The sequence below is a fragment of the Trachurus japonicus genome, chromosome 16 (genome assembly GCF_045865225.1).
Source record: "Trachurus japonicus isolate A0001 chromosome 16, Traja_1.0".
Lineage (NCBI taxonomy): Eukaryota > Metazoa > Chordata > Actinopteri > Carangiformes > Carangidae > Trachurus > Trachurus japonicus.
This window is the reverse complement of record NC_140922.1, coordinates 22,281,854-22,304,571: the sequence shown is the minus strand read 5'-3', so window position 1 is coordinate 22,304,571 and position 22,718 is coordinate 22,281,854. Positions and strand designations below refer to the sequence as shown.

Below are 22,718 nucleotides of genomic sequence, written 5' to 3'. Positions count from 1 at the left end.
CACACACAATGTTTTGATAGGATGGTCTTCTTCAGGTGCTATTAGGAACAAAGGAAGACACATCTATACAGGTGCTTGCAGGTGTGGTGGATCATCCAATTGGATAATAGGGGGCAAACCTGAAGTTAAGGGGCACATAATTAGGCTTGAGATTGCCTCCCTGTGCGTTAAAAAAGTAGAAATATTTAACAAGAATTGATATCTAAGCTGTGATGTGTGTATAAAAAACTCTGTTTTTGCTCTGAATTCCATGTTAATATGTCATTAAAAGACCCTGTCAGAGCTTCTTTTGGCTGCTAACAATTGTCAGTCCACTTACTGATTTGAATCAGCACTCAAAGCTGTCTCCTTTGAATCAGGAGGGCAGATTGTTATGGTTCTTAATTGCTAAAGACCTTGTTGTTGGTGTTGTTACTAGTGATGACATTGACTAGATGCTCAAGATGCTTTTTTGTCAGAACAGTTAGTGGTGGCACAGTAATTCCCACCGAGTGTTGCACTACACCCAAACGGACACAAATTAGATTATGGACCCCCATCTGGTAAGGTTATTGATTTTAGATGTTTAAAAATACCAATGAGCAAAAAAGAGCGGAGTGAAGCATTTATTATTTAGTATTATTAGAAAATTATGAACCATAATTACCATAGTGTTAAATACTTTTTAACCCTAATCCTTTTTGGATCCTTTTAGGCTACTGATAATGAGTGAAGAAAGTGGTGATTAACACTGACTGGAATTTATCAAATTAAATATTGAAAATATTGAACTATTTACTGCACAACTCATGAACATTCATCAAGTGATTATTTCAACTTAGTATCAAAATCCAAATTCTGGTGTCATGGCACTATCAGCATTTAATGACTATTTAAAGCAGAAGTAAGTGATATATTTGTGTTAATATAAGTCTTAAATAGTTATATCTTCCGACAGCAATCACTTACATAGAGTGTTTGGACCGAAACACGGGTCTGTCAGTCACTCTGCTCTGCTCTGAGCTGAGGAGAAAACATTTCTCGTATCCTACAGTTTTTATCCAATGAGGAGAGAGAACGGCATGCAGGGCTGTGTGTGCAGCCAAGGGACGCCGTGAATGTGGTGACGTAGGGACGAGGACTGTTATGGTGCGTTCAAGGCAACTCGTAACTCGTGTTTTTTCCAACCTGTGAAGTCGTACCAGTTTGATCTGGTACGAGTTCACGGGTCGGAAGTTACGAGTGGCCGTTATAGTGCACTTTCACCGGTAAAACAGGTCGGAAAAACACGAGTGGGATGCCTGGAACGCTACAAAGTCGTAAGTTGTGACTTGAAGTTTCAAAAGCCTGCCTGGAACGCAGCATTAGCTAAAACGACTGGATCGCTTACTTCTGCTTTAATGGCTCTATAGACTGCTATGAATTCTGAGCCAACAACACTGAAAGTGAAGCATACAGCAGTGCATTACTACTCATATACTAAGTAAGCATCTTAAACATGAAATTGCAAAGAAGGTTTAACTTACATTGCGAAATGTCCTAGTGGAGAAGTAAAGATACGGTATTTGTTGCAGTAGTTGAGCTAGATTGCTGACTTGAAAACCTCCTTATCCATATTTCTTTTGATAACGGCTCACTCTACATTATCCTGCTTATCAGCCTACAGGGCTTTCGAGTGAAATAATACGTTTGAGACATAATGTTGACCAAACTACGACTTTTATCAATTTATAAATTGCATAATTTAGTGTATCTGCAAATCTCTTCTCCTCTGTGATGCTAACCCACCTCCTCCTCCACGTGCATTTGTTTACCACAAAGTCGGTGCGAAATCAATCCATGGAGCGGTGGATAACGTTATTTATCATGTATGATGTTACCATGTCTATATATAGTCTTATATGTCATACACAAGAGATTACGGGTTACGGGTTGTGTTTGTGTCGCAGTGCCACAGAGATGAAAGCTGGGACAGCGGGTCGGAGGCTCTGATCTTACAAGGTTGGTTTTCAGCCAAGAGATGCTAGGTGGAAGGCAGAGAGCCTCCATTCTCCCTGGAACAAGTCATTTATTTAACCAACACTATTACTCTGAAGCTGCTTCATTAAAGGGATAGTTCACCCTAGAATGATATTTCGCTCATTATCTACTCACCCTCATGTTGACTAAGGGCTGGAAGAACTTTCAGAGTCCACCGTCCCTTCTCTGAGTTACAGGGGGTCTTGGCGTAGCAGTGCATTTCAATGCAACGGTTGTAAAGGGACACCAGAGCTCTTCGTAAAAAAACACACACAAAAAAACATCCAAATACCTCCATGCTGCTCGTATGTAATGTCCGTCTTGTGCTGAAGCCCCAAATTGCGTAATTGTCCCGAAAAAAATTAAATAAGTCTGACTCGACCGACTCGAGTCTCAGTCGGTCTCAGTATCAGTGCGAACCTTGCGCTGGCAGCGGAACCGGACAACAGACACTCCGGAGCTAATGCTACAAACAAGCTTAAAATATAGACTTATTAAATTTTTTTCGGGACAATTACGCAATTTGGGACTTCAGCACAAGACGGACATTACATACGAGCATCATGGAGGTATTTGGATGTTTTTTTGTGTGTGTTTTTTTACGAAGAGCTCTGGTGTCCCTTTGCTACCGTGGCATTGAAATGCACTGCTACGTCAAGACCCCCTGTAACTCAGAGAAGGGACGGTGGACTCTGAAAGTTCTTCCAGCCCTTAGTCAACATGAGGGTGAGTAGATAATGAGCGAAATATCATTCTAGGGTGAACTATCCCTTTAAGATGAAAAATGAACCATAAGGTAAATATCCTACAGAGTTCTTCTCCTCTGTGCTCGATCTGAGCGGCATCCCTAGCAACGGTGTGCTATACCTAGCAACAGTCTGACCAATGAATGCAGCTGTTCATCAGAATCAGTCTTTATTGTGTCACTATAACAGAAGTACAGCACAGTACACAGCACAACACTATACAGAAGTACAGCACAGTACACAGCACGTCACTATACAAAAGTATAGCGAAATTTCATATCAATCAACCTGTCTGTACAAATACAGCATACAATACATACAATAAGACAAACATAACAGGATGACTGGGCGATAAGAGGGGGGTGAGGAAAAGGGGAGAAAAACAAGAGGAGAGGAGGGGGAGGAGAAAAAAATAGCAGCTCCTTGCTTTGGTTGGCGGGTACAGTTTGGGGCCGGAAAAAAAACCTCAGCAACATAGGCACATATGAGCACACTACAACATAAAAACTCAAAAGACTACTTGCACCGGGGCAGGGGGAAAGGGGGGAGGAGGTGTTCCAGCGCAGACAGGCAGCCAGCCGCGGCCGCAGCCATCTCCGGCACAGCCTGCAGACCCCGCTTGTCACACTGGGGGGGGGTGAAAGCGACGAAGGCGTGGGCTAGGGGTGTGTGTTGCATATGTGCATGGGTGTCCAAGGATGCATGCATGTACATAAGCCTGGGGAGTCACTTCGTCTAGCCTCACAATCAGTGCCTCAATTCGCAGGGTGTCATCGCGATAACACAGCAGGTTGCCATGGAGAAGTCCTTGATCGGGTCCCAGACAGAGTCAACAATCAACAGGTGTCCGTGAAGGAAGGGAGGGAGGAATAGGAGTACAGAGCGTCTCACTGCAGCGATATCCTGGGGGAGTTGTTCCAGCAGCGGCCTTGGCCGAGGCCGGTGCAGCGGGGGCCAAAATGCAGATTAGATTATGATTGTTTGGGATAGGGCAAGTAGTCCCATTTCAATAGATTCAACTTACTCTGCTTGTCTGGTCTCCAAATCGATCCATTACGCAGCCTTATATTCAGGCTAGGGCTGGGCGATATGAGAAAAAATCACGATAATTTTTTTCATATCAGTCGATATCAATATATATATCACGATATGACTCAAGTCACTATTTTTGTCGAGCCTAAATGTTCCATCATATCAGAGTTTAATCAATTGGGGTTAATGTAAACATGACGTACCACTCGTCTTTTCACAATCAGTCGTCCAAGTTCTCCTTCATTTTTTCTTTTGAGGCAACACTCGTTCTCTCTTCTCTCTTTTTATTCCCAGTGATGTCCTACTGCTGACATGCATGGCTGCAGCAGCCCAAACATTACCACGTGTTGTTGTGTTGTGTCAACATAACCTGGCTGGCTCAGCCATTGGTTCAGCACGGCGCAACTCTCCTTATCATTGGCTATTTATGTTTTCTGTCACAACATGAATGAATGAAACCTACCGACTTTTGCAATATCATCTGGCTGCGGACACAAATGGGTGTTCATGTTCATTCGTTAGGGGGGTTCCCGTTCTCACAGCTAGGAACGCCCCCTTCTTCTTCGCCTACCCACGCTTGTCAACATCCGGGTTAATATCTGGGTTAACATAGCAACATCCGCTAGCTAGTTATTTCGTTAGCTAGTTATTTTTTCTCTAATGTTTTTCAGAATGTTAAGGTTAGGTTTAGGGTAAGTTTAAGGGTTAGGGCTACTTAAGTCGGAGAAGTGGGAGGTCGGACTAATGGACGCAAAAATAAAGAAATTAGTGGTGTCACGATTCTCCAAATCCTCGATTCGATTTGATTTTCGATTTTAGGGTCACGATTCGATTCGATTTTTTTTCTGTTTCTTACAGCGCAGACGCCTATGCTATTTTCAGACTAGTCTAGTCTACGATCATTGGTTTTATTCATCAAATTTTGTACAGTAAATCTTATTTCAAAAGATGGGATACATATAAGTGATGCAATTTCCATAATGTATCACATTAGGCACTAATGGTCACATTTAAATAATTTCTTTACAATATAAAGATAACATGCCCCCAAAAATCATGATCCAGGGGCCAAAATTGCCCCCAAGGTTTTGAAACAAATATATTTGTACATTATCATAATTTTATTTTCATTAATTTACCGTCGTGTCTCATTATTTTCCTGATGTCAGCTTAATGTAAACGAGATTGCGCTGATACGCGAGAGTCATGTGACAGCGGGGCAGAGCTGCAGCTGCAGCGCTGCCATGGACCTGATGACCAGGTCCTGATCAGACTGGTGGTGGCCCACAGTCAATCAGTCCCGGATCCTCCACCGTCACCAGATCCTCCGAAAGCCCCCGCAAATAACACATCGACAAAAAGTGGCAAGTTGCACCTTTTCGTCGGCTTATTATTTGCGGGGTTTTTTTTTTTAATCTTATAACGTCACTGCAACATGCGGCTCTCAGTGCTTGTCGGTGTTGTGTAGTTAGAGCTGTGTCTCCCTCCTGTTTCCCAGGTAGGAGGGGGACAATAGCCCACCAGGGCTGGGTGATAAAATGCTATAAATTGTGAAATAACTTTTCTTCGATAGAAATATGAAACGTGGTCGATAGTTTTCATTCATCCATGTTTTGGCAAATAGCCAATGATATTGAGAGTTCCGCTGCGTCGAACCAATCATGTGGCTGGAATAGAGCCAGTCAACATGTGCATTTGTTTGGGTTGCTGCAGACGTGCACAGCAGCTGACACCGCCGGTAAAAAAAAAAGAGAGAGAGAGAGAGAGAATGAGTGAGTGTTGTCTCGAAATAAAAAGTAAAGGAGAACTCGGACCAGTGACTGACAAGACGCTTAGGGCCGGATTTACTAAAGGTTTGCATGTATTAAAACGTGTGCAAACGTGATTGCACGCGCAAACACATGTGGAACCTGATCTACTAACCGGACGCACCGAGGATTGCGTCCCTCACACGGGCAGAATAGCACGTGCGATCCATTTAGCGTGTTTGCCTTGATGAATATGTAAATATGGGCGTTTCAGCCAGAACGTGCTAAACACTGGGAGGAGTAGATGCAAATAGATTTATTTAGCGCGTGCAATGTGATTTACCAAACCAGGAAGAGATTGCGGTGGCTGTTTTTGCGTCTTTATTCACCACGTCTGAAAACCATGTACTAACTGATACAACTTTCTCAAAACGTATGCGTTTATTGATTTGATACCTGTCAGAGCCCCATGATCTTACATCTCTGCATTTCCTCACGTCTGGGTAATTCTGTAACAGTTTTTCAGCCGTGTTAAAAGTCTTTTACGCGCCGTTACGCACGGGGCACGTCTGTCCTGCAGTGCGCTCCTCTCCTCTCCTTTCATCTCCTCTCACCTGGCTGCTCAGCTCCGACTCTCGGTCCCGGTCCCGGTCCCGGACTGAGACACGTCACCACTGCCTTCACCCGTCTTTAATCCCTCTGGTCAGTGGTCAGAGCGTTTAGATCCGTGTGTCCCACCTGAGCTCTCTATTAATCCACTCGATCATGGGCGGCACACACACATATTACAGGTGTGTGATTGTCGCTGCAGCTGCTGCCTGTTCGTCACTATATGACGAGTTGGGCCCTGTAGCGATTTGTGTTTATTTATCTAAACAGAGCGCGAGAGAGATGAACACACATGCTGTCATTGTATGCATCGGATCAAATGTCATTCTGTCCCTTCGTCCGTCCAGCTCTCTGTCCACTCTCTCCATGGCGGAAACGATTACACGCGCAAAACCCTCATTTACATATTGCGGTTTGCACGTGTTTTCATTTAGCGGGTTACTCTTAGTAGATCACCTGTTTTGCGTGCACTAACCAAACTCGCAATATTATAGCGGGCGCAAACAATATAGCGTCCGCTATCTGAGATCTTAGTAAATCCGGCCCTTGGTGCGCAATGGGGACAACGGGCAGTTGTAGCTTTGCGGGGGGGGGATCGTCGATCCTCTCTTTGACTTCGATGCTCGAGATCGTGACGTAATTTCGATCGATTTCGATAAAAAATCGAAATCGTGACACCCCTAAAAGAAATGTATGGTTGGAGAAATGGGTAGTCAAAGTAAAAGTTATTTCGCGATATATATCGTTATCGTTTTATCGCCCAGCCCTAATTCAGGCATAGTTTTTGGAATCAATTTGGGAACATGGTTAACTCTTTCACTGCCAAAGACGAGTTATCTCGTCTTAGCGAATCCAAGCGTAGTCTGCCAAAGAGATAACTCGTCTTAGCGTTTTTTTAATGGCAACGCCATGTTGAATGTCTTGCCCTACTCCTCTGTGAAGATCAGACTTGTATCATCAAAATAAAGTGCAGAAAAACACATTTGGATTGAGAGATATAAAAAATATAGCGTGTTTTCCCCCCCTCACGGAGCGGTGCGGGTGTCTGACTGCAGCGGCGCCGCTCCGTGACACTCTGGCCGCCGGTGAGAGCTGAGGGGGCGGCGGCGGGGCTCATGGCGGCTCGGCAGCTCGTCGAAGCTCCGTGCAGCTCCGTGATACAAAGCACAAACGTTAGTAACAACAACCCCGTTGATCGCTCGTCGTTAGTCATCAAGAGCGTTTGGAAAGTCGCCAGATTTTGCGAGAAATCACTCGGATAGCAGCTTGAAAATCCCGCGATCTAGTGTGGATGAGGAGCGGACGGCGCCGGCGAACGTGACGAGGAGAGCTAAAGGTGGTGGGAGTGTCTGTTGTGAGCGTACATGGACTGTCTGTGGCTGTGAGTTCAGGGGGCACGTCAGCCAGAGCTGCAGGGTGTGTGTGTAGATGTGTGTGTGAGACAGAGACAGTGAGTGAGACCGCTGCCTGCAGGAAGCTGGATCTGATCTAAATCGCCGTGTTTCAGCTAGGCCTACAAAAACCTGTCGAACTGATCTGCGCACGCGCGCACACACACACACACACACACACACACAGACACACACACGCACACGTACATGCACACGCACACGTCACGTAGGCACACACACTAAAAAAAGGAAAGAAAAAGTTGTAACTCAAAGAAAAGAAAGAAAAGAGGCTGCAGTAGTGTGTGTCAGTAGCTAAATATTTTGTCTTTTGTCATCAAAAGTCATTTGTCAGTGTTGATTTAGTTGTTGTTTACAAGAGAACAACTGTACAGATGCTGAGGCATCACTAAAGCAAAATATAAAGGAGCCAATCGTACTGGTTCACCTGAATATGACACCCGACACAAAAACCTCTTTTTCTCAAGATTTTGGTGCCAAAATGGCATTTTGGGCTAAACTAACCTATATTCAACCGCCAATTTCACAAGACTGGAACAAGATAGAAACAAACGGGTTTTTTTGCTGGAAACTAGAGACCGTCATCTTTCCTTTGATGGGTTGAATGTGTATGTAGTAACAGTACATAATATATGGTGGGTCTACGGAAATCAGTCAAAAAGATGGAAAATGCCTGGCAAGCTGGAGGAAGCTGCTGTGAGAATGGCTGGCAGTCAAAGAGTTAAAGGTCAAAGTCACTGGGAGCTCACTTTTGTGCCATTCTTGTTAACGTGATATTTCAGCAAAGCCTGGAGGCTCTTGCATTACATGTGGCACAAATGTCCACTTGGACTCAAGAGTGAATTGATTAGAATTAGGTGATAAAAAATGGTTTTGACCATAACTCAGGAACTAATACACTTATACACTAAATTCACAGTTATGACATGTCATACATGTCTGTTTAAAAGTTGCAATAGCCTATATTATTTTATAGTATATATCAAAAGATGATACAGCAATTTTTTTTTTTAGCATTTCTTTGGCACTCATTAAAATGTTACCTTAAATCCACAGAGGGGATGTACTGTTTGTCACTCATGGTAGGTTTTTGTGGTGGAGACCATGATCATTCAACCCGGAAGCAAATTGTGACAACCCCTGGTTTTGTAGTTACAAGGCTGCAGGCATTCAACAAATGATAGCCTGATGTAGTCTAGAAATGGTTGTCTGCCCTTGATATGAATCATATATGTGTGGCCATCCTGTCCCACATTGTATCTTTTTGCCATCTCTGTGCTCTCAGTAAAGACTTTGATAAATTCCAATGCTTCCGCTAATGCCGCAAAGGACATGGATCAAGCTAACTACCAGCTCCTGCTCTCCCATCTTCTCCCTCTTTTTCTTAATCTTCCTTTGAATTTCATACATCCGCTTCCTTGTTCCTTGACCAATCGTGTAATGCAGCACGCACGAATGTTCCAAGGCTGGCAGCTCTGACAGCCCTGAGTGGAGCGCTGAGCCATCAAAGGTTTCAGCTGGCACAGCTGAGTGTCACATTTTAGTCTTAAATGATGTGAAAACTGTGAAAGCCCTGCCATCATTAGAATTCTTAAGGGAGAAAAAACGAATACAGGGGTAGAGGGGAGGCTGGTGAGTAATAGTAGAAAGATCTGCGAAGGCTCGGAAGAGAGGAATGGAGAGAGAGATGGAGAGATATTTGAAAGGGTTGGGGAGAGAAGGGAAAAGGGACGTGGAGTGAAAGAGAGCAAGCCACTGTTATGGTAAAGTGCATTAACATTCAGCTGGCGTGCCATGCTCCCCACACTGGAAAAAATATACAATTTCACAGCATTATAAGCCCTGTTTATCACCATTTGTTTGTTTCCTGAAACATGAGGGGACTCCCAGGACATTATGATGAATTACTGACTCTTGGATGAAGGGAAGAGACAGGTTGGGGGAAAGAGAGTAAAGGCACGAAAGAGAGAGAAGGACTTTTCCACCCACATAGAAACTGCAGTGGAAAATGTTGACAGAATGTGTACAGTTGTACACAGTTAATTAGTGAATGCTTCGGCCTGCTGTCACTTGTACAGTATGAAAGCTTCATGACTTTTGTTATTGTGGAGAAGATACATGCATATTGTTATTAATTCTGTAATTGCTGTAATGCTGGAAATAGCATTAAATATTGGATTTGACAACTTGTGGATGAAAAATAAATAAAGTAATGTGTTCAAATGCTCTGTGCAGTTCTACCATCGGCCTCCACAGTGGTCTTTCTGTGGTTTGCATTTATCTGAGGGGACAGGTACAAATGTTTTATGCCTGCAGCCACTTTTTTTCCCCATGTTGAACTTTGAATAACATCTCTGAAATAACTCTGAGACTCTGTGTGTTTTCCCTGCACCCTCCCCACCCTCCTTTTCTCTTTGGTGACTGACAGCGGAGGACACGTGTGGTGGCACCCTGAGGGGCTCCAGCGGGCTCATCTCCAGCTTTGATTTCCCCAGTGGTGACTCCCCTGGTGCTGGTGGAGGTGGAGGTGCTGGAGGCTTGGGCAGCAGTGGCGAGTGTAAGTGGACAATCCTGGCAGATCCGGGGGACACCATCTCCCTGGTGTTCACTGAATTTCAAATGGAGGAGAAGTCGGATTATCTGGAGGTAGAGGGATCAGAACCGCCAACCATCTGGTGAGTTGAGCTGTGTGGAGGATTTGGGGTGCTTTTTGTATTAAATTAGATGAGCATTAAATTGTTGCATAAATACTTTCAGTGCAAGTGGAGGTGGGTTTGTGTCTATTTGTGTTTGTGTTACACAGTGTTGACAAGGTGTTAACAGAAACGTGTGAACAGTGTGACAGGAGGTTGTATTAGTGAGGATGCAGCTTTATTTTTGATCCATGTGTCAGGTAAAGAAAGATAATGTAGCAATAAATTCTCTCTTGAAATTTATCTTAAGTGTTTATAACTGTCAAACTGTCAGGTCACGGTCTGTATTCTCTTAAAAACAGCCTTTTCAAATAAAACGTGGTGAAAAACACAGGCTTTGAAATATATAGATGTCAGAACATTTATCAGAATTAGTGTACTTTGTATGACGGCGGTTTTGACTTTCACAAGAGAAAGTGTCAGTACAAGAATTTGTAAAGTTTATTTGTGTACCCCAGTTGCACATATACTGTGGTTTGAACAGGCTTTACAGGCTCATTGCAGCTCTAAACCCAGACCAAACTCTCTGTGCTCATAAGAAGAAAGAGGAGAGATGAAGAGAGATCAGTTTGATGACTGGGGGTTCAACAAAGAACTCTTGGTTGGAGAGACAGCAACTGCAAAAAAGAGGAGGAAGTTGTAATAGTTGGTATAATGAATTAGTAATTCATGCATTCATGTATAATCAAAACAAAAACAAAGGAGAACAAACTCATAGAGAGAATAAATAAGTTTCTTCTCTAGATTTACTGATTGCAAGAAAGTTGGAAGCTCCAAAGAGGGGTGAGGGCTTGGAAAGACAAGGCCAAGGACACTGCCTCAGGATTCTGTTTAACACCAGGATTTCACTGGATTGCGGAACGGCTCCATACTCCCACCAGATCCGTCTGTGATGCGCACTGTTGCGGCTCCGCCAGACAGCGGGAACATGAGATCTTGCAAATTCACTCATAATCGTGCGATATAGCAGACTGTAGTCTCCATAGAGATAACCACAAAACTGAAAACAGTTCATTTAATCCAGAGGAGTAGCAGGAAAACAAATCAATGCTGACCTGTTGATCTGCCTATTTTGTGATTTTACAATCAGTATCTCCTCGTTCATGGTGTCAACGGGGTGAAACGGTGTCTGAAAACCTCAAAATACAAATGTTTTGTATTTTGTACACGATTTCTTGTCCCGCATGATCTGCTCTGTGCTGAATTGATGCACTGTGCTCTGGCGTCCGGCAAAAATAGAAGCTCTGCCTATACAGTATGTTGCAGAGGGCTGCCGGGGCTGTGACAAAGAGCTGTGACAGCTGGTGGAAGCACACACACTGACTAGAATGGAAACGTATCGGCTCCGCTCCGGCACGGCGGTGTTCCGCATCTAGTGTAATTTGCCTGTTAGTTCTTTGGATAATGAGGAGGTCTGCCTCCTGAGACCTTCAAGCATGCAGAGGAACAAAGGTCCAGTATGGCCGACATGAGGGGCAGCACTTTAAATTCAGTTGCTTTTATCAGAAGCTATGGTAAAGGGAAAGATGCCAGCTGACTGGCATGCAAGTGTACCTGCAAATTAATTTTCAGGGTCAGTTGTGTGCAGAACATTTTTATGGATATGTTTGTTTGTTAAAGATGTGTCATTTGGACTGAATTGTAGCAACTCACAGAGAGGGCACATGATCAGCTTTTGTCAAATTCAAAAACAAGATCGGGAGATACCATCGCCCCATCTTTGCTTATTGACCTTATTCTTTGTCAGTTCCCCTAATGATTTATGAGCAATTTTCAACATAATGTTTTGTTATCTCTGATTCCAAGGCTACAATCATTCTACTGCACTTTCACTTCACAACGGAAATCTTGATCCACATGACCTTTTCAGGTTTTCCATATCAGAAATGATCTCAATACTATCACACCTCAGTGAATGTTGGTATAGGTTGAACTGTGCAGGATTGTGTTGGATCCTTCATTTCCTGTGAAATGAAGGATGCATCTCTCAACTGCATTTAAAGGAGCTTTCGAAATGGAACAATTCACTTGTACCACTGTCATACAAAATTCAGCCTTTGAAGGATACATACCCTGAATTGAGACTGACCTACAGTTTACAAATGGAGTAGTGGAAAAAGCACGCAAAAGCTTCTATGTCCAAATGCTGTTTACCTTCAGGATTTCTAATTTGAAGGAAAATCTGCCAAGTCTGCGTATATGGTGCAAATGTATTTTTAACAGGATATTGGTAATGGATTTCCTGCTATGTTGGGAACCAGTGACACTCGTGTTTACGGTATACCTGAAAATGATTAAGACTAGCAGTGTTCATCTTCAAAATGAAATGAAGCCATGGGCATTTCTTTTCTTCTCCATCATGACCATCAGTTTTCTGTCACAAGGAGTCTTGACCTGCTCTAATACAACATGCCCTGAGATAACTTCTGGTGTGATTTAACGCTGTTAAAATAGGACTTCTTTCTTTCTTTTCTTCAGTAGCATGCATGCATGACTCTCTGTATGGGCTTGGTGTAGAAGTCACTCGCAACTGAAACAAGGAAATATGAAATGGGTTTGGCCCCCAACCTTGAGGCTAAGGTTATCCATTTCCTCCATGTCCTGTGTGAATGGGAGCATCCACCAGGTTTATGTGATCCTGCTGGGCATTAATTATAATTGGCTGAAAGAAGCTCTAATCAATCACTGAGCTACAAGCTTTGTTGTCCCTGAGAGTTGTCACCCGGAGTTAGAGGGAGAAAGACAAACAGAGAGAGAGAGGCAGATACTGTGTCAGAGGGAGGCATGGAGTCAAAAGGAGAGGTGCCTTGAGTGTGGCAATGACTGCTAAGTAGTGCATGTTGACGTAGCTAAAGAGAGTGCGACAGGGAGTTGATATGGGACGACATTGATGTGTTTTGACAGACCCATCAGGTAACCATCCTCTCTTAGGTGTAATAGCTCCAGAATTAACTCTTTTACTGACAGAAATGCATCTGGACAAAATGCCTCATAGTCCCAGCAGCATATGCCTTGTAGGTTTTTCATCCTTGTTTGTCCATTGCTTCCCCCTAAACACACACACACACCTTTTCCCTTACACTGTTTCAGTAGGGCAATTAAGGGTACACTACACGCATTTATTCACCATGTTGTTAAAGTGTGTGGTGTCAATGAATTTGTTGGCAGAACAGAGATGTAACATGTTGTCACATGCCTCGTAGTCACATCAGATGCTTACTTGGATATTAAGCCTTGCGGGAGGGGCCACAGGTATAAAAGATAAATTACACCAACATATCTCGAGTGCGAGCAAGCGAGTTGGGGCTGCAAACTAGAATCTGAATGCTGGATATTATGGTTTCACCCCCATATTACACACTGGACCTTTAAACAAACAAATAATATATATATTGATATCTTGCTCATTTAACATTAACACTTGCCATGATCCAGTCTGTCATTTGGCTGCACCTCTGTGTGTTACAAAAGTGTGACACCTGTGTAGGAGGTTTATTTATGTGCCTGATGAACAGTCACCATGCATCACTTGAATGCTTTGAAACTCCAAGATGATGTTATTATATGTAACCAAATGTCAGAGGCTGTTAGGCAGAGTTCTCTGTTTAAGCTCTGCAATTCAAGTGGGACAGAGTAAGCTAGAGTGCAGTCAGTGGGGCCAGAATTTTAGAGAGATGGCTTCAACTCGACCAGGTAAACAAACAGACAAGCAAACAGACACTATTCCCTCATGCCCATTAAATTCATCGGCAGCATAGAGTAACAGGCTCCCGACAGTAAAATTAAACACGGCCCGGCTACGACTCAAAATTCCTGTGGGATGCGCCAATATAAATGCAAATGTAACGGACCAAAGATTATGCCCAGGAAAGTTAAGAAAAGTGTCACGCAAAGAAAGGAAAACAACGACATGGAAGAAGATCGACTATCGCAAGCTAGCAACAGCATGCTAGCAGACATGCAACCGACTGACCCGGAAAGGAGCCATGATGCTAATCTTGGAATTATCCTGAAAGAGCTACGAGAATTTAGAAAGGAATCCAGCCAGGAACTTTCCGACATCCGCGAGGACATTTATAAATAATAGTTTTTTTTGTTGTTCGCTGTAGAATCTCTCGGTCTTTTGTATCACTTATCACTTTCTGCCGTCCACCATGGCGCCGCCTCCCACGTCACATGATAATTGTGAGGTGTCTGCAAAGGGTCAGTATACAGGGCTCAAAGAGAGGGGTGGTAACCTTAATTTCTAGGAAATTAAATTTTGAGGGAACTTAAGAAAAGAAAGACTCAGATTGAAGATTTGTTCTGGTCTGAGGTTATATGTAAGGGGTGGATAGTGAATAAAGATTGAAAAATAAATGTTTATGGATTATTTGCAGATTCTTACGATCGGGTGGGAGCACACTGTCAGTGAGGATAAAAAACAGAGGGCGCAGATGCCAATGCATGTACAAGGTTTATTTAGGCTACAGTTTAAAATGACAATAAGACCCAGTTGATAAAAACCCTCTAAAACAGCTGCAGTCCAGTTAAAAGGGTTAAAAAGCCAACAGGGGTAAAATCCATAAAACGAGCAGTCTGTTTAAAAAGGATTCAGCCAGACCGGGATGGCGAGTGGGATTGGAGGCGAGTGGGATTGGAGGGGAAACTCGTGTGCAACGCCTCGTCCTTCTTTGGAGGGCCACCTGTAACACACGAGATCACTGCCAGTATACACGTTCAAAATGAGCAAAGCTCTCTTAGCGACCTCCACACCAAAACGTTACTAATATCCCCAAAAGGGTACTCACACACGAGGCAGAGCGTTAAAGCCCTGCCGCTGCGAGTGTTACACATCGTAACGTCTGGATTTCCTTTCGTCTCTCTCCTCGTCCGACTCGAGTGTCCGGTCTCCCCATGGCAACTTCTCTAGCCAAGCTCCTTCTGTGTTCTGGTGCTCTGCGGTCTTTTGTTTCCGGTCCGGGCCCTCCTCCTCCGCCGATGATTGGTCTGTAGGAGAACAGGAGAGCCTCGCAGGTGCAGTGCATTTAATCAAGATGGTGGGTTCACAGGCAGTGGGAAAACACAGTTAATGTAACTAAAACACACAAGAGAATAAAAACATGCATAAAATCTCTACTAAAATATACACAACAAAACAATCAATAAAACCAGTCCCAACTGTCCTGTGACATTCTCCCACACTTTAATGTTGCCAGTCCCTGCAACATCACGAGTCTCTGTATCTCACTGGGGGTTGTGTCATCCTGCTGGTTGGTTGGAGAAGTGGTTTTATTTCCCTCAGCAGCTCCTGCGTGAGGCCAGACATCTGCAGTCTCACATCTTCCATGATCTCTCTTTTCAAAGTCTCTTTCCAATTGGTATCCTTGCATTTGCTCTTTCCAGTCACTGTATTTTACATCACCACCTGGTCCCTTAAACTTTGGCAACCAAGGGGCACCAGGATACACTGGCATCATCATGGTGGCCTCTCTGTTCAATCACTACAGGTGCTCTAAACCCGATCCTGCCGACAACGCCAAAACTGTAAGGGGTGGATAGTGAATAAAGATTGAAAAATAAATGTTTATGGATTATTTGCAGATTCTTACGATCGGGTGGGAGCACACTGTCAGTGAGGATAAAAAACAGAGGGCGCAGATGCCAATGCATGTACAAGGTTTATTTAGGCTACAGTTTAAAATGACAATAAGACCCAGTTGATAAAAACCCTCTAAAACAGCTGCAGTCCAGTTAAAAGGGTTAAAAAGCCAACAGGGGTAAAATCCATAAAACGAGCAGTCTCTGTTTAAAAAGGATTCAGCCAGACCGGGATGGCGAGTGGGATTGGAGGCGAGTGGGATTGGAGGGGAAACTCGTGTGCAACGCCTCGTCCTTCTTTGGAGGGCCACCTGTAACACACGAGATCACTGCCAGTATACACGTTCAAAATGAGCAAAGCTCTCTTAGCGACCTCCACACCAAAACGTTACTAATATCCCCAAAAGGGTACTCACACACGAGGCAGAGCGTTAAAGCCCTGCCGCTGCGAGTGTTACACATCGTAACGTCTGGATTTCCTTTCGTCTCTCTCCTCGTCCGACTCGAGTGTCCGGTCTCCCCATGGCAACTTCTCTAGCCAAGCTCCTTCTGTGTTCTGGTGCTCTGCGGTCTTTTGTTTCCGGTCCGGGCCCTCCTCCTCCGCCGATGATTGGTCTGTAGGAGAACAGGAGAGCCTCGCAGGTGCAGTGCATTTAATCAAGATGGTGGGTTCACAGGCAGTGGGAAAACACAGTTAATGTAACTAAAACACACAAGAGAATAAAAACATGCATAAAATCTCTACTAAAATATACACAACAAAACAATCAATAAAACCAGTCCCAACTGTCCTGTGACATTATATACAGGGTGCTTTAGTTACCTTTTCGAATGTCCACACTCCTCCGCTGTCTGAGTGGACATTTTTTAAACAAATAAATTAATTGTTCTCTTTCCCCCTCTTCTTTTATGAGTCTATGACCGTGTACAAGGCCAATGGGCAGCTAAACTTTCAAGTATCCTAACATATAACACCAGTTGCAGGCAGAAACAAGCAAACTGTCAAATTACCCTTGAGGTTTATAGCTTCTTAACGACGATTGACAGCCTGGAACCTCAATGTCAGCCAGATTTAACATCTCCTCGTTGCCTTTTTCAGGCAAATAGACGTAAAGCATGACCCAGTTTAACTTGTTATCCTCTCTTAAACTATAATATTGATAGGTATCAAGTGATAAACATGAAAAAAAACTATGGATGGAAAAGATATGTTGCAAACTAAGCAACCTTGACCCTTTGCAAAATGATTAACTCAAGTGCTAGAGAGTATGAATTATGAAATGATTCACAAGACACTACAGTCAGAAATGTATTCTTAATGAGTAATAATGACATCAGGAAATATAGTCCTCATAGACATTATTGTATTTAAATGTTGAATTTATTCCAGCAAATGCAATGGTTATTATGAAATGGAAAATATATTAACATTTGAACTGATTGATTTTGTGAGCCAGTTTCCTGAAAGGAAATAATAGACAATTATTAATTCTAAAAACCAATTTCTGTTGGGGGACAGTCTAGGACAGTGGGGCAGGAAAATATGTTTTGCTGACACCTCTTAGCAGGTTTTATCCTTTTATCATTTGAAGATTTCTATCAGATCTCTGCAAATGAGTTTATTGATCCCATTGTTGTCACGCTAGTGAAGGTTTATGTGAGGCTACACATCAATCACTGTGAAAATAGACAGAAAAATCTCTGTGTTTCCTTTGACAGAAGCCAACGCTGGAGTCTGACTTAGACCGAGGAAAACAGTTTTTTGTTACTCCTCTGACCTTTCATATGATTGTGCAGCGGTGTTCACAAAGGGCAAAAGCAACAAGCTGTAGATTACGTGTCACTCATTATTTCAAATTTGGACACAAAGCATGAAACCTGAAAGGTTTTTGTGGATCTTAGTCACACCATTTTCCTTATATACCATGAAAATTAATTGTTCCTTAAGATATTTTTCCGACTTTTCTCATTGCGATTGATTCTGCATGTTGCAAACACATTAAGAAAGCCGAGAGTCGAGAATAGATTGTTACTTCTCTGAGCATTCTGGCAATATTTAGCTTGGTTCACTGAATATGAACAATCCTTTTCCAACAGAGTGGCTAAATGGCTGTCAGAGGAAGATTACAATATTCAAAACAGGTTGAGAGCAAGAAGTATCCTGCAGCTAAATTACCAACGCTGGTTAGATTACCATGTGTATTAGATTCAATTTCTTCTTTCTTGGATTTATTATTGATCCACCCAGGCAAATTTACTGTAACCCATCAAATTGTCTCCAAAAGCTATGCTCTACTGCAGTTTTAGTGGAAAGAATTCAGCGTTTAATTGAAGGAATGTGAAATGACATTTGACCCAGGTATTTCACCAGGGCAATTAATCTAAGAGGCTACTGGGTATACAGTTACTGGCTCACTGTTTTCAGAAACCAATCTACTGGCAGACAAGCACCACGCTGAATAAGTGCATTTCCAGTCTCTGAAGAGAGAGTAACTTGACGAGGGATAGAGAGCAGCAGCTTCTTCCTTATCACATAAAATATTCTAGCAATTACTCCCTCTTGTCAGATTTTATGGAATACGTGTGGGAGGAAAAGACAAAGTAACCTGGCCCTATCTTTTTTTGACAAATTTGAATTGATCGCTCATTATCTGGGGTGCACCTACATATAACCCGCCTCTCTGTGAAACTAAGTAGAGACACCAGAGATTTCAGCTTATCGCTCTGGCCTCAAGGCCACGTTTGGCCACAGTACCTGCACACTGGGACTCATTATGTTGGTATTTTGATGAGATTGCCATGCTCTCTTCAACCTCTCATGCTATCAAATTAACCACATTTTGCTCAGAGAGCTCTGTGAGCTTCACAAACCTATGTCAGAATCTACCACAAGTCCTTGAGATGGCCCAAATCAGTGATAGCATGCATTCTTAAACTTGGATGAAACCAGGCACAGAAAACCCTTGACTCATGCCAAGAAGTTATCTCCGAAAAGCCACATTGCATATCTATGAGGAAAAAATAGACAGCTTAAGTGAAGGAATGGAATAGCTCTGTATTATATGAGGAATCCATTTTTCCAATTGGAATTTCTCATTTTTGTCACTTCATAAGCACGGAAAGAGATCCAGTAGAAGAAACCAGTAGACAGCACTCACATGTTCATCTGTTTTAAGTAGACAGGGCAGCTGGCTTTCCACAAGTCATGTATTTGTTGCAATGACTGTTCCATTGACAAGTACCAGTGACAAGCATAAATAATTTGTGAATTGCCCATTTAGCTTGTGTTAAATCACAAACTGGATATAAAAAGACAACTTGAGAAACAAGCGTGAAATAAATACTATACTAACTCTATCATCAGTCAGAGCATTTTCCCTGACTTGCTGCTTTGTATTTGTTGTGCACAGTTACATACAGCATTTAATATCTTTACCTAAGAAATCATGAGAACATTTTGGCTTGCAAGTCATCAATTTCTCAGGTCATATCTGATATAGTAAGTCTTCCTTCTCTGCCAGCTTCTAGCCTATGAGCACATTTGTGTTCATTTGGGCATCTGCTCTTTCTGGGAGTACAGTAGCTGGAAGGAGTGGCGAGGGAGAATATTTTTCCCTGTGCAAGCCAGGCGTCCCAGGACACCATGTCACACCATGGTTTATATTTCTTTGAATTTGCATGTACCTGAAAAGTTTTTGTATGTATACTGTTGTTGTACAAATGATTAGAATAGTTTTCTGTGAAATTATACAGAATTAAGTCCTCTGTGTTCTTTCATTAAGGCTTTGTTTACTCATGATGGCACATAATGTTTCACTTGCTCTGCCATACTTAACTGTTGTGACAATAGTATATCCACCTCCGCTGGTCTTAAATTTGTAACATCACTCCTGTGCTGCCTGGAGCATCCCAGTACCTTCCTGAGGGGTACAGCTTTATTGTCACAATCCATTTTCTTTTAGACTTCTAGCAGAAATGTGAGTGAATTGTGATAATTTGCAGCTTCCACTGCAGGGAAACAGGGGTACAGTTTCCTCTAAACAGTTTAGCTACTAGAAACCTGCTCTTTTTCATTCTATCCTTATATTGTTGTCATTAGCATTTTATCAGCAACACAGTGAGAGAAAAGGTCAACTTTTGTGTGAAAATCAAATACCTCTCAACTCCCCTTTAGGACCTGCCATTAACTCCCTTTGTGATAATTGGAAAGAAAAAAAAAGAGTTGGTATTAAAACATCTCATCTCATCTCATCTCATCACCATCTCACATTTCATAATCAATTAAAATGAAATGTACAAATGCATTAAATATACAGAACCTTATATGTAATGAAAGTAAGCAGGAATCGAATGACAAATAGACTCCAATGTATTTTGTATATCTGCCATCGCCACCAAGGGAAAAAGTATTTCTTTTTCTCATCACCACTTTCTTCACTTCTCTTTCTGCCACTTTTCTTTCTTTCTTTTTGATTTAGTCTCTTTGGCCCTTTGGTAGCTCCACAGTAAATGCCAAATAGTGTCAAAGAAATTGTATAGAAAAACAGACTGTAAACATGACTACACACATCTTAAGACACACACAGTCACATAGACATGCTTATGTGTGAACATACTCATACACACAAACAGGATAAAAAGTCAATACATTGTATTTTATCCTGAGCTAATTTGGGAACACAAGGCTCGATGCCTCTTTTCAGCCTGTCCCAAGCCTCTGTTTAATAGCTAGAAAGGCATTATGCACTATTGACTGTGTATGACAGGGGCATGGTGCAGGGATTTCAAGGCAATAGAAAAAAGCCAGAGCTGGTTAGGCAGACAAATGAGAAGGCCCCTGGCAGCTTTAAATCTCTACAATTATAGAATGTTCCTGATGCTATGGCCACATGCTGAATAAAACCTCTGATCTAAAACACAAACATCAAACAGATGTGGTCTCAACACATAGACATCACAGAGACAACCTCACACATGATGATAGAGGTCTGTACATAGAAAACAAACTAAAGTTTTCTCTGTCTGTTACTAGTTATGTTCCCACACACACATCCAAGAACTTGTGAAAGTTAGAGTCAACGTTAAGTTTTTCTTTTCACATTTATGCACTGGATTTTCATGGCAACTATTACTGTAGGTCTTCATGTCTTCATTCCACTCAATTGTCAGTTTTTCCTATTTTAGTTAATTATGGTAACATAAGAATTACAATAAGAGTTAAAAAAAACCCTATATAGTTGAAAGTTAAAACAGATGACACGTGTTTTCTTTTATTTGTGACTCTCTCCACTCAGGCTTACTGGAATGAATATTCCAGCACCCATCATTAGCAACAAAAACTGGCTACGGCTGCATTTTGTGACAGAGAGCAACCACCGCCACAAAGGCTTCAGGGCTCAGTATCAAGGTAAGACGTGATTACTTCATTTGCACATCGTAATAGAGGGCCCCCTTCTTAAACAAAAAGGGATCATCGTAGGAAAAACACACTGCAATTACAAAACATGTTTTTGATCTTTCTTAACTGAATATTAAACAGTTTGATTAATACCCCCTCTGTAGAGGGCACGGAGGCCTTTTCTGCTTCAAACCATTGACTTCAAAGGGCTTTGTTAATCAAATATTTGAGAGATAAATACTGTATATACTTCCCACCCCTATAAAAACTCAGCCCTGGCAACTCAATAATCCATTACCCTGACATTGTTCTCTGGCATGACTTTAAAGTCAGCATATGTGCTCCATATACTACACCACAGAAGCTTAAAGCCTGGCCCCAAGCCAGATATAAGGCCAGCAACTTCACAGTAAACAGCTATATAAAAAAACTTTCAGTAACATGCTTGTGTGGCAACTCACTGTAAATGAAGACATAAAATCAATAGCATGAAAAATCGCATTTCTCAACTATTGCAGTGCGTTGCTGTGCAGTGGTTGAGCTTTTATGATTATTGTTAATGTAAAGGGCAGGCAAAGACGAGTACTTAGTGGTTTTATTACGCAGTATACTATTGAGCATATAATCTTATATGGTCGCTTAGTAGATTTGCATCCTAATTGTGTGTATAACAGTTTGAATTAACCAGTTGACCTACAGTGTAATCGTTCAACAAGAGGCATTGTCACAATGTGCTAAAAAAAACCCCCAAAAAACAACAACCTTATTTTGCTTGTTACACCATTCATTGCTTTTGGCTATTAAATTGATACTTCAAAATTATGACAGCCGCTTGCATCACCTGGCTTTTGTGTGCAATCTGGCCCCTGCTGTGTTTAATTAGACTGTCTTAAGATATGTAGAATTGCAGTCCTTGGGCTGCTCTTTGATTCTGCGTGGTATTTCCCCCTACAAGCTATAACCATTAAATCTGCTCTGACCAATCAATTTCTATCCACTGTTTAATATCTCTGAGTTATATGAACAGATAAACATGAAAAACTAATTTAGGTTTTATAGAATTGCCGAGGCAACCCTTAGGAATGCATCAGAGCCGTTCAACTCATTTCTTTTGAAAAGGGATGCACACAAGTAGCAATTACATGTTGGTGTTCTTCATAGGAACAAGTATTATCCAGAGAAAGAAACACTTGTACTGTATCTTCTCACATCTAATACTGTAACTTCTTTTATCTAATGAACTCTTTCTATTGCTCTCGACCAGTGAAAAGCTCTGGAGAGCTTAAATCCAGAGGGGTAAAATTATTACCAGGAAAGGACAACACTAACAAACTGTCTTTGAGTAAGTCTTTTATTTTTCTTATGCAACTCTTTTCATTGTTTGGATTTTTTGTTTATGTAGGGCTTGTGTTCAGGGTCTTTTTTTTCTCGTCTTTTTTTTGCTGCATCATTTTATGAAGGAATTAAGCTACAGTACTAGATTTTGCAGAAGTGCAGTCTCTTTT

General features: G+C 42.1%; 1 protein-coding gene across 5 annotated transcripts in view; it reads left to right on the top strand.

Annotated features, from left to right (window-relative positions):
* Positions 1 to 22,718, top strand: part of LOC146972395 (CUB and sushi domain-containing protein 3-like) — a 223,172-nt gene that overhangs the window by 47,510 nt on the left and 152,944 nt on the right. For 4 of the 5 annotated variants that reach the window (XM_085802575.1, XM_085802573.1, XM_085802574.1 and 1 more), the window contains exons 5-7: positions 9,971 to 10,217; positions 21,110 to 21,222; positions 22,478 to 22,555. In XM_085802575.1, the coding sequence (XP_085658701.1) occupies positions 9,971 to 10,217; positions 21,110 to 21,222; positions 22,478 to 22,555 (438 nt within the window). The remainder of the gene's footprint in view (positions 1 to 9,970; positions 10,218 to 21,109; positions 21,223 to 22,477; positions 22,556 to 22,718) is intronic. The other variant, XM_085802576.1, reaches the window with a different exon arrangement.